Genomic DNA, 12,849 nt, shown 5'->3' with positions numbered 1-12,849 from the left:
CCTTGCAACACTGCGGCTTGAGTCTTTAATTTTTTTTTTTTTTTTGGTCTTCTTACCGTAAAATTTTTCATGTCTGAGCCTTTAATATTAAACGTAGACTCATCCCAGAATAAAACGTTTTTCCATTGAGCTGCTTTCCTATTAATATTATCGTTTCCGAAAGCCATCCCAGCTTTCCGTTGTTTTCTATAAATGGTTTTTTTGATGGCTTGCGGACATGCAGACCAGCCGCTACTACTCGTCTACGCACTGATCTCGAGCTCTCTCATCAATTCAGTTGAACTCTTGTTTTTTTTATAAATGGTTTTTTTGATGGCTTACGGGCATGCAGGGCAGCCGCTACTACTCGTCTACGCACTGATCTCGAGCTCTCTCACCAATTCAGTTGAACTCTTGTTTTTTATTTCTTTTACAATTTGTTGATCAGAACGGGATGAAGTTTTCCAGGCCTTCATCCGTTACAGACTGTTACTACTGATCCAGTTTCATAAAACCGACTTAGTATACGAGAAATCACAGAAATATTTATTAAATATTTCTCGGAAATCATTTTCTGCGATAGCTTGTTTTCATAGACACTGATAATTTGCAGTACAGTATTTGTTTCTAGCCATTTTTAAACTTTTTTGAGTAGTACTTAAAAAAACACAAAAAAAACCCGTGCTTTTGTAAAAAAAAAATTTTCAGAAATGATTTCTGACAAGCGAAATTGTTGAGGGAAGAAAAAACGATAAATATAACAGTTAAAACAACTGAAATTGCAGCGATCATAAGAATGTTCAAAAGAGTTGCTTTTGTTTTGTCCACGCCAATATCCGGTTTATTGACTTTATCTTTATATAAACATTAATTTTGGTTTTTTGTTTTAAGTTTGTAAAAAGTGAATAAAGTGCCTAATTTAAAACTAGAAAAACTTTCTCATTTTGATAATTTTTAAAAAAGTTACAGAGCATTTATTCTCCTTATAATTTCAGTTGCTTTAGTTTTGGCCACCAGTGTAGTTGCAAATAGATTTATGGCAAAGATTCCTGCCTGGTATACACTAAAGGGCTGCAAGTGTGACATATTTCTCTATTTATGCCATGGAGTGAAAACGCTCGTCATGTTGTGCCCTGTTTGATCAAACGCATAACAATACGTGACATCCAACCAAATGCTCGATGTCTCGTCATGTCGGTCATGTAATGACCAGAGGGCTGCAACGAGTATCAAAAATTCAAGCATACTCCGTTTCTTACATGATTTTTGTTGATGCAGTCGTTTAGTTTGATCTGAATGAAATGACCGTTTTCGCTTCTGATCGAATCGAACGCTCAGTTTGAATCACTTCACTCACAATCAAACATGAGCGTTCGAGACGGTTTGATATGTTCAGCAGCATGAGTTGATCGAACACATGAATGTAAATGAGCAATCACAACCGTGATTGTCTTCTTTGAATCGAGTTCGCTCAGCGTCATTGTTCATTCAACCATTTAATCAAGTTGGGACAGTTTATTTTGACTTTTTTTGATATTTGAAATGGAAGAATATTGTGATAGTGCGACCGAAATTGTTGCAAGTAGAAACTACACAGGTGTAGGTAAACGAAAAGGTCGAAGTTTGTGAAAAATCTTGACCAATATTGTAAAATTAAAAAAAAAATATTTAAACATTTTTAGTTTTCTAAATACCAATGATGTGTTTCTTTATTAAAAAAATTAATTTTGTTTTTTTCCAAATAAGTTACTGAAGTCTAGCATACCAAAAACCCAAATAAAAGGAAAAATTGTATGCTTATTAAATATAATTTGCACCAATTTCTTTAATGGGGACATCTTTTAGTTATGACATCCTTAGTAAAATTACAATCATGATTTCGCTCAAATTCGAACATTTGTGTTTTAATCAAATCAAATCACTCACTTAACTAGGATAAATAAAACCGATCAGACTCATTATAGATGATCGACCCGTTATGAACAATTCATCATAAGTTCGTAAACAAATAACTCATGTGAGCTGTTTGATTGCGATCACAAAACTTCGATCAATACATGTTTGATCACAACTTTTTCGTTAGGCTTGAGTGACTCGAATGAACATGTTGCATCTGACCGACTGATTGAGCTTGATTGTATTTCCACTGTGTGTGATCAAGCCTACTCAATCATACTCATTGCAGCCCTCTGGTAATGACCAATAAAAGGGGTTGTTGAATAGTGTGTCATACAAAAATGTTTTACCATAAAAATAACAACAATAATGAAACAATTGCAAAAAAAAAAAAAAAAAAAAAAACACGAAATGAAGGCAAAGCGCAATCGCTACCAGTCTTTCCGATATGTGAAAAAATACTTTTTTTGTAATAAAGTATTTCTTGGCGAATAATAACATATTTAAGGTACTTCGAATTGGTCCACACAAAATGTTCACATTTCGTGGTTATTGACGAAACAATCCAAAATGTCAATCCTTAGGAAAAAAAAATGATAAATTTTCTTAATATCTCTGCCCTCAACTACGTCATTTTAAAGAATATTTTTTAATTATTGGTTTCGTACTCACTTCCATATGTATGCCGTGTTTGTTACTTCAGAATTACAACACACAAAAACACATCCTCACCGTCGAAAGTAACACGCACTACACACACTCTCTCTCAACTTAAGTACACGTACAAAAATGACACACAATTTCACGATGTCATGGTTCGATGTCCTGCATTTTTGGAGAACACCATGCAAATATTCGAGTCAGCCATGCTGTTTGCTATATTCTACAGATATGCCAGCTGCCAAATGTAAAATTTGTAACTATAGTGTTACGAAAACACAGCCTGATAGCCTGATGAGGGGCTCTCTCTTATATCGCTGGACCTCTCTCTCTAGATCATGCAGGTCCTTCCTGACACGCCTGGGTGGGGGAGTTCTATCCACCATATGGTGGTTAGTGTGACTCCTACGATAACACCCAAGCAGGTACTGCAACGAAAGCATATGATTATGCTGACGTAAGGGAAGAACCTTCGTCTCCTCATGTAAATGGTCCACAGGAGTCATGAGGGGCACCCTGTTGCAGTTCTCAGGGCGGCACTCTGGCAGGTCTGAATACTTTTCCACTGCGTTGCACTCTTATCCCCGACCATACTGGAGCCACATAGCTAACCACAGACCGACCTATCGCTTTATAAGAGGCTAACAAGGTTTCCTTATCCCCACCCTAAGTGCTGTCGGCTAGCGCCTTGAGGACCTTGTTCCTACTTTTCATTTTATCGCAAATAGCTGTAGCTTGCGCGGAAGACTTGAACATGCTATCGAATGTGACCCCAAGGATTTTGGGGTAGTTGGTGGTCGGAATAATGTGCCCCTCGACCTGCACATTCAGCTGTGTTCTCATCTCCGCAGTCCATGTGGTAAATAGTGTGGCCGTCGATTTAGTGGCGGATATTTTCCTATTCCTCGCATGGAAGAAGGCGGCAAGCTCCGCGAGATAGTTATTCACCCTGACACATATGTCATCAACTACAGGACCCGACGCCATGATCGTACAATCATCCGCATAAGTAACGATCTCGATGCCGTCTGGAGGGCGCGGAATTCCGGAAAGGTAGATGTTAAACAGTTTCGGAGATATCACCCCACCTTTGATAGGTCGAGAGCCACCACTACTGTTCTGTGGCACGGCCTGTTCTGCTTGAGTCCTCGACTGATATGTGTGGATATGGCGCGCAATGCTGTTGTAGTGCTATTTAGTGGACGGAAACCGTGTTGATGGTTAGCAACTGAATAGCTTCCTCTGAGACTGGGGAGGAGTAAGGCCTCGAGAGCCTTTGCTACTGGCGACAAAAGTGAAATTGGCCTGTATGATTATCCCTATCTGGCATCCTTGCCAGGCTTCAGTAGCGGGACCACCCTGCCCATTTTCCAGGATTCGGAAACTAAGTGGGTGGCTAGCGCCAGGCCCTTCTCATCGCCATAGTCTAGGCGGTCCTGTGGTAAATATCTACCAATAAATATTTTTTTGGTCATTTCATAACTTGACATGTGTTTTATTTAAATTTCAAATCAGCAATCGGTATGTACTTTGTCCGTGTAAGGCTCCTGATGGTAGCCCAGAGTAAATGTAAAGCAGCTTCTACCGGTGATGGTTAATCCTATAACCTATTTCAGTCGTGGGAGTGGGAATCCTGGGGTCATAACTTGATAACCTGTACTACGATATTAATTTTGATTCCAGAATTGCAGATATTGGGATTTCGTTATTGTGCATGAAATTTGTTAATTCCATAGTTTTTTTCCTTATGCCATTGCTATGATGCTTTAGGATTTGGAATGATTGTGGGTAGATTGATGTTCAGGATGAGTTGAATTTGATAGCAAGTTAGCATTTTCTTAGTTTCTTTAATGACCCTATTAATTGTGATTATGTGTAGTGGTTCACACTAACTTGGAACTTTGGTTCGGTTTTTAATTTTTTTAGACGGCTCGAACCATAGTTTTTTTAGTGTTATTTGTATATGTATACATGTCCAGTTTCGCACACAAAAAATTCATTAAATTAGCAGCTGGGGCGTAGCATTTAAGTAATTTTCAACGCATTCATAGTAAAAATATATTTTATTATAAGATTTTAACTATGTGTCAACACCTTGCGGTGTTCCATTGGCTACTGATTTCCTCACGATTACTGGGACGAATGACTCTGCTGCTAAGCATTGCATCAATCTAGCTTATTAACATATGAGTTCCACATTGTTGATGGGGCATCATTTAAAGAGACGAGAACAAGAATGAGAAAATTAAAGAAGAAATAGTATTAATGTTAGTAATGAAGTGAAGAAGAGATTAATGTGTCGTATTTAGCCATATTAATTTTCTAGCTAACTGAAGAATGAAGACATGTCATGCAGAACTTGCTTACCCATGAGACACCAAAAAGAGTTAGACTGTAGTATAGTAAGTGCTCCACCGTCTCTGTTTCCTCCTCGTCTTGAAAAAGCCTATAATATTCAGTATCGTCGCCCCCACTGGAAGTCATAGCCTTTGCATATCAGTGATCTGTGAATAAACCTACCGCAAGTTGTAGGTCAGATTTCACCATGGAAATTAGCGACATTGATCTCTTTTGTGAGGGACTGTAATGCTTCCAAATTTTATTAATGGTAGATTAATTTAGTGCTTTCATATATACATATATATGTATACTTGTCATAGAAAAATAAATAAATAAATAAATTTCCTCTGTATGGGAACAATTGCAGCTATAGTTTTAGCTCGGTAACTTTCCACTCATGTAGCAAGCAAACATGCTGCACTTCTTGCTTAGCAGTCTGAGTAAATATATATATATATATATATATATATATATATATATATATATATATATATATATATATATATATATATATATATATATATATATATATATATATATATATATATATATATATATATACAAAGCCTATAGGCCAATTAAATTATAAGCCAAATAAAAGGATGCTGAGTCAGGAAGAGACTTCAGATACACAACATCTGAATTGGACAATGGACGAAAAAGCGCGAAGCAGAGGTAACCGAAATGAGAGAAACAGGAGGTGATATTAAGGAAATGGATGTTGCCTCAATTTCACATAAAAATGAAAAGGAAGATGCCTTCACAATTATCTCTGTTTTGAAGGGGAAAGTCAAGTGTGCTCTGTGGGTAGCGGAGGAATCTAAGAAAAAATTACTAGCGGCTAACCAGGAAGCAGAACGCAAGTAATAAAAAATATACATAAAGATTGATTGGCAGTTTAGCCCTTATATCTGAAATAGACCAAAACCTTATCAATATATTAAAGGAAATATATGTAACTGATGTCTAAAAATTCGTCATTATGGTATTCCTTCCTAAGTCTCTCTTATTGGCTTAAATTGAAGCATCAGTTGAAGGAGAGACCAATGACCTCACCACTGATTTTTAAAGATACTAACCATTTTGAAACTTAGTGTAGGATGCCATAATGTCAGTCATATTCCGCGCACAAAAATTCCAAATCCCCCCTCCATCTCTACCCTTTGCTCGTGCAGGTGGTGGTGCGTTTTCACACCCGTCGGCGTTAATGAGTACAAATGTAATAGTACAAAATGTTTTTTCATCAGTAGACCAATCGTTCTCAATTAATTATTCCAGTTCACGAACTGATAATCCTGTCCTTTTCGATGTAACTCTTGAACACTTTGCTATAATTAAAACGGAACTCACGAAGAGGCACAATTAGAATATAAATCTCAATCACAAGTCAATAACAGTTGAACGGCTGAACCGATTAGCATATTTTTTATACAAACGTTCGTCATACCCCGAGCTACTTCGATTTATCTAAAATCCTTATATTTGCCAAATAATGTAGATACCGGGTTTACAATTATTACACGACATACTGTTGACTTTCCCTCCAATCCAAAGTATTTATTTGGAGGCTGAAGAAATGAACTAAATGTTCGTCCTACCCCATTAGGTTTTTATGCAAAGAAAAAGTGGCCACGCTATATATATATATATATATATACCTATTACGAACTACACACACCGAGAGGTACCGTTATATGAGGACTATACTAAAACGGGGACATATATATAATGTTCCGCCACCGAATGTAAAACTCATTACAAATTACAAATACCATTTTTTAGACAAATTCGGAAAAAATTGTCTTCAAGGGACTGACCTCTTTTATATGTGTTAGTAATACCCTATGCTACGTGGTGTAAGTTTGTATATGAGTACCTCATTGCCTATTTCCCTTACCAGTCTCATATTTAAATATGTGGTCAATCATACTACCCGTCTCTGAGGCTAGATAGAGCTTAGGCTTCCCCGAAACTTCTCGTCGTCCCTATATTTGGACGAAGGCTGGGTGCTTCTGCTACAGATGACCAGTTTTTAAGATTTTAACATCAGGCTTCCTAACTATTTTGCGAACATGGCTGGCAATAAAAACACATTCTGCTTAAATAAATTCTAGAAACTTTTGATTCCACCACGAGAATGTAGTAGGTTGCTATAATAAGTGATAAACGTAATATGTAGTCAGATTGACATTGTAATCTATAAAAATATAAAATTCAATGGGTACAAATAATCGCTATTGAAATACGTTAATATATGCCAATATTATGATGATCTGTAAATAGTTTCGGATGTATCTCCACATTCAAATTTATATAAAAAATCTCATATTATTTCCGTTTCTCGATATTTTATAATACATATGTTCATAAGGCGGCGGGAAAAAAATCACACGACCGTTTTCATATGAGTTATTTTGTATGATGAGAAAGTTAACAAACAAACACACCAAAAATATGAAACAAAGTTTTATCTACATAAGTTTGTAAGAAATGTATTTAAACTATACATTGATGAATTTAATACTATTTATTTTTTAGATCACTTCAAGAAGGACAGGACATTTTCGGTGTAGATTTTGATTATGACGATTTTTCCAAGTATGAAGAAGACGAATATGAAGACGATTCGGAAGGAGAAGAATATGATGAAGAAGCAGGAGAAGATGAGCGGGGTAGAGTGAAGAAAAAATCTACTAAAAAGTTGCCGAAGAAAACTATATTTGACTTGTATGAACCAAGCGAGTTAAAAAGAGGACACTTTACAGATCTAGATAATGAAATTCGGAAAACTGACATTCCTGAGCGTATGCAGTTAAGACAAATTCCTGTTGTTCCTGTTCCTGAAGGCTCTCCAGAACTAGATAACGAAGCAGAGTGGATATACAAGCAAGCATTTTGTTTACCCACAGTTTCGCAACATGATAATGATGATAAAAATCGGGAAACCAACAGGAAACCACCAAGTACTGTGGGTAAGATAAAGCAAGCCTTGGAATTCATAAGAAACCAACAATTGGAGGTACCATTTATATCATTTTATCGCAAGGAGTACGTCAAGCCTGAGTTGTCCACAGATGACTTGTGGAAAGTGTATTATTTTGATGAGCGTTGGTGTCAATTGTTAAATAGGAAAAATAAATTATTAATCTTATTTGAAAAGATGCGGAATTACCAAATTAATGAAATAATGAAAAAAACCGATTCAGATTTACCGGAGGACATTCGAGTTCTTAAAGATGACGACTTTGAACGTCTTCGAGATGTACAAACTATGGAAGAGTTAAAAGACGTTCATTTACATTTCCTTTTGTACTATTCCCATGAAATACCCAAAATGCAGGAAGAGGAAAGAAAAAAGGAAAGAGAACTAAAAAAACAACGAAGAGTTGGAAAAAGGCGAGAAAACAATGAAGACGCACAAGAAACTGATCATATATCCGATGAAGAGGATAATGAAGAATTAGATATGCAAGAACCAGAACATTTAAAGCAGGCTAAGGACTCGGGACCGTATTCTATGTGTCGCCGAGCTGGGATATGTGGCTTTGCCAAACATTTCGGACTGCAACCGGAACAGTTTGCTGAAAACATTCGAGATAGTTATCAGCGTCATGAAGTTGACCAAGAAGTAATCAGCCCGTCAGATCTAGCAAAACAATACTTATGTCCAAAATTTATGACCATAGATGAAGTTATCCATGCAGCTAAATTTGTTGTTGCAAGACAATTGTCAAAGGAACCTTTGCTTCGAAAAACAATTCGCGAAGTTTATTTTGAGCGGGCAAAAATTAATGTCCGGCCTACAAAGCAAGGAATGAAAGAGATAGATGAAAATCATCCGTGCTATCCTATGAAATACTTAAAAAATAAACCAATTCGAGATTTGATTGGGGAACAGTTTCTTAGACTTTTTATGGCGGAGGAAGACAATCTTTTAATTCTAAACATTGCTGATGAAATTGAAGGTAACACTTCAGGATCTTATATAGACGAAGCAAAACAACTTTATCAACGTGACGAATTTTCTAAAACTGTTCAAGAATGGAATGCACTTCGCGGTGAATGCGTTGAGTTAGCTCTTAAGAAAATGGTGATTCCTGACTTAAAAAAGGAATTGAAGCGAATCGTTCTTTCCGAGGCAAAAGATTTTGTACTCAGAACTTGCTGTAAAAAATTGTCGAACTGGTTAAAAGTTGCTCCTTTCAGACCCGATTTTACAGATGAGTATACGTTCGATGATTGGGGGTCGGCAAAGGGTATTCGCTCTCTAGGCCTTGCATATGTTCCCGATTACTCACAGGCTGCTTTTTGCGCAATTACAACACCAGAAGGTGATGTAAGTGATTATTTACGATTGCCACATATTTTAAAAAGGAAATCGTCTTATAGATCTGAAGAGAAGGAATTAAAATTATCTGATTTAAATAATTTAAAAGAGTTTATTAGAACTAAAAGGCCACATGTGATAGCGATTGGAGGAGAATCAAGAGAAGCGCAAATGATTCAATCTGATGTTCAAGAAATAATTAAGGAACTAATGGATGAGGATCAATTTCCAAATATTTCTGTAGAAATAATTGATAATGAACTAGCAAAAATATACGCGAACTCGCAAAAGGGAGCATCTGATTTTAAGGAGTATCCAACATTACTTAAGCAGGCCGTTTCACTAGCTCGCAAAATACAGGATCCTCTCTTAGAGTATTCCCAACTCTGTGGTCCCGATGAAGAAATACTCTGCTTGCGTTATCACTCATTGCAAGATCAGTTGTCAAAAGAGGAACTCCTGGAGCACCTTTATATAGAATTCATAAATCAAACTAATGAGGTAGGTGTGGACATAAATATGGCTGTACAAAATTCGTACACATTAAATATGGTACAATTCATATGTGGACTTGGTCCAAGAAAAGGGCTAGCCTTAATAAAAATTCTTAAACAGACAAATCAAAGATTGGAAAACAGAACTCAGTTAGTGACATTATGTCACCTAGGTCCCAAAGTATTTATAAACTGTTCTGGATTTATAAAAATTGATACAAGCTCGCTTGGTGATAGTACAGAAGCATATGTGGAGGTTCTTGATGGATCTCGAGTACATCCGGAAACATATGAATGGGCTCGAAAAATGGCAATTGATGCAATGGAATATGACGACGAAGAAACCAATCCCGCCGGCGCGTTAGAAGAAATTTTAGAAAGCCCCGAAAGACTAAAAGATCTCGATCTTGATGCATTTGCTGTAGAGCTCGAACGACAAGGTTTCGGAAACAAGAGCATAACACTATATGATATCAGATCTGAGTTGAATTCATTGTACAAAGACTTCAGAATTCCATATCGCTCAGCAAATTCTGAAGAACTGTTCGATATGTTAACTAAAGAAACACCTGAATCGTTTTATGTTGGAAAAATGGTGTTAGCCACGGTTGCAGGGATTTCTCATCGTAAGCCACAAGGAGAACAATTAGACCAAGCAAATCCGGTTCGAAATGATGAGACCGGTAATTGGCAATGTCCTTTTTGTTTAAAAGACGATTTTCCAGAATTATCGGAAGTTTGGAATCATTTCGATGCTGGTGCTTGTCCTGGCCAAGCTACCGGTGTCAAACTTCGTCTCGACAATGGTCTGTCAGGTTTTATACACATTAAAAATTTATCCGATAAACACGTTAAAAATCCTGAAGAAAGAGTTCAGTCCGGTCAAGCAATACATGTAAGAATTATCAAAATAGATGTCGATCGTTTTTCAGTTGATTGTTCATCAAAGAGTTCTGATCTAATGGACAAAAATCACGAATGGCGACCAAGGCGAGATCCATTTTATGATTATGAGCAAGAAGAAGTAGACAACTCTAAAGAAAAAGATCAGAAACAAGTTAGAACAAAACAACAATATGTAAAGCGGGTAATTATACATCCTTCTTTTCATAACAAATCTTATGCCGAAGTTGTAAAAATAATGGAAAATATGGATCAGGGCGAAGTAATTGTTCGACCATCGAGTAAAGGTTCAGATCACTTAACTGTAACGTGGAAAGTAACAAATGATATTTATCAGCACATAGATGTTCGCGAGGAAGGCAAAGAAAACGCCTTCAGTTTAGGCCAAAGTCTATGGATTGGAAACGAAGAGTTTGAAGATTTGGATGAAATTATAGCAAGACATGTTAATCCCATGGCAGCTTGTGCTCGAGAACTACTCACTTATAAGTACTATCGTGATACAGGAGGCGGACTTAAAGACAAGATGGAAGAGTTATTGAAAGAAGAAAAAACAAAAGACCCCAGAAAAATACACTATTTTATTTCAGCATCCACAAATTATCCTGGAAAATTTTTGCTATCATACTTACCCAAAAACAAAAGCCGACATGAATACATAACTGTAATTCCAGAAGGGTTTCGTTTTAGAGGGCAAATTTTTGATTCACTAAATGGCCTACTTAAATGGTTTAAAGATCATTATTCTGACCCTATTGTGACAAACACTCCAGTGTCCACTTCCCAGCTTAACTCTTTATCAAGAATGAGCAACGCTGGGTATGATACGCCCAGAGTAACTGATTCAAGAACTTCGCAACAAATGTCTCAAAATGTTTCCATGCATACACCACATTTTTCAAGCACACCGGGTTATCATGGTGGATATGTTAACACACCATACACTCCAAGTGGCCAAACTCCATTTATGACTCCTTATACCACTCCCCACTCATCTCAAACTCCTCGATACGGCAGCAATACACCTAGCCCAGGCTCTTCGACTTCACATTTAACCTATGGCAACCAATCACACAATGATCGAAATTCAAAAGACGCTAGGTATGGAAATCTACAACGATTTGACAACAAAAATCACAGAACACAGCGTACGAATGAGAGCTTAGAATGGCAAATAGCTTCAGATTCATGGGCGAGGCGTAAACGAGTGAATCCTGTGATACCACAGAGTAGAGCAGAATCTATCAGACCCGCGAATTTTTGTATGCCGCCACCAAGCATTGATTACTCTCACCCAACGCCTCAGTACGTAGAAGATAATCGAGTCAGGCCTCCCCTAGACTATCAAAGAAGTCCTCGGTCTATTCGAAGTACTCCGCGTACGAATACCTCACCACATTCTATGAATTTAGGCGATTCAACTCCTTTATATGATGAAAACTAACTTGTATCAAATAAAGAAATATACATTAAAAACGTGTACTACTTCTATTTATTTGTATTACAGAATATCCCACTTAATAAAGCCAAAAAAGGTTAAAAGGGGGTTTGGCAAACATTGCTATAAATAGAATTATGAAAACAAGCAATAACGGACAATAAATAAATGCGCAACAACAGTTTTGCTAACCCCTCTCAGCTAGGACTAAAAAGTGTTTTATAAATGTTTATAAAACCATATGTAGCACCACAGGTCTGGAGGATAACTTTAATAAAAGCAGAAATATATTTAAAAAAATGTAATATGTGAACAAAAAGATAAAATGATTTTGAAGACTTATTGTATTATTATCGATACATCTTAAAACCATGACAGTGTGGCTAAGACCATGACTCACATAAATATTCATAAAAACAATCTAAAAATAGGAACAGCCCGAAAGGAAAGATGTATTCTATATAATGGATTATATTAAATGAATGAAAAATGCCGATATCCTCGGCTTAGCGGTATGCAATCATCAGTCGCATTTTACTTATTAAAAACATTTTGTGATTGGTTAGTGTTAAATCACTCAAATGATTTTTTAATATTATTTAAATTTGATTTGTTGCTCAAAGAGCATTTTTGAAAACATAACATTATTTAAATTAATTATTTTCAGTACTTAATATTTTAACGCTACAAGAGCCACCTTAATGTCATTTTTTCTGTTTTCCCTTTTCTATTATTTACTTTGAATTCGCCCTAAAGAGAATCCATCATAACTAGCAATGTTATTGTAAATATGGATGAGCAGTCAGACGATC

General features: G+C 36.5%; 1 protein-coding gene across 1 annotated transcript in view; it reads left to right on the top strand.

The window, feature by feature from the left end:
* The window catches only part of LOC131804355 (transcription elongation factor SPT6-like), a 144,656-nt gene extending 132,577 nt beyond the window's left edge, over positions 1-12,079 (top strand). The window contains exon 6 of the mRNA XM_059127175.1: positions 7,414-12,079. Coding sequence (XP_058983158.1) covers positions 7,414-12,043 — 4,630 coding nt within the window. The 3' untranslated portion in view covers positions 12,044-12,079. The remainder of the gene's footprint in view (positions 1-7,413) is intronic.
* The last annotated feature ends 770 nt before the right edge of the window (positions 12,080-12,849 follow it).

The sequence above is a fragment of the Musca domestica genome, unplaced genomic scaffold (assembly GCF_030504385.1).
Source record: "Musca domestica strain aabys unplaced genomic scaffold, Musca_domestica.polishedcontigs.V.1.1 43, whole genome shotgun sequence".
NCBI classification, from domain to species: domain Eukaryota; kingdom Metazoa; phylum Arthropoda; class Insecta; order Diptera; family Muscidae; genus Musca; species Musca domestica.
Note: the sequence above shows the minus strand (reverse complement) of the source record. Positions and strands in the feature narration are given on the sequence as shown.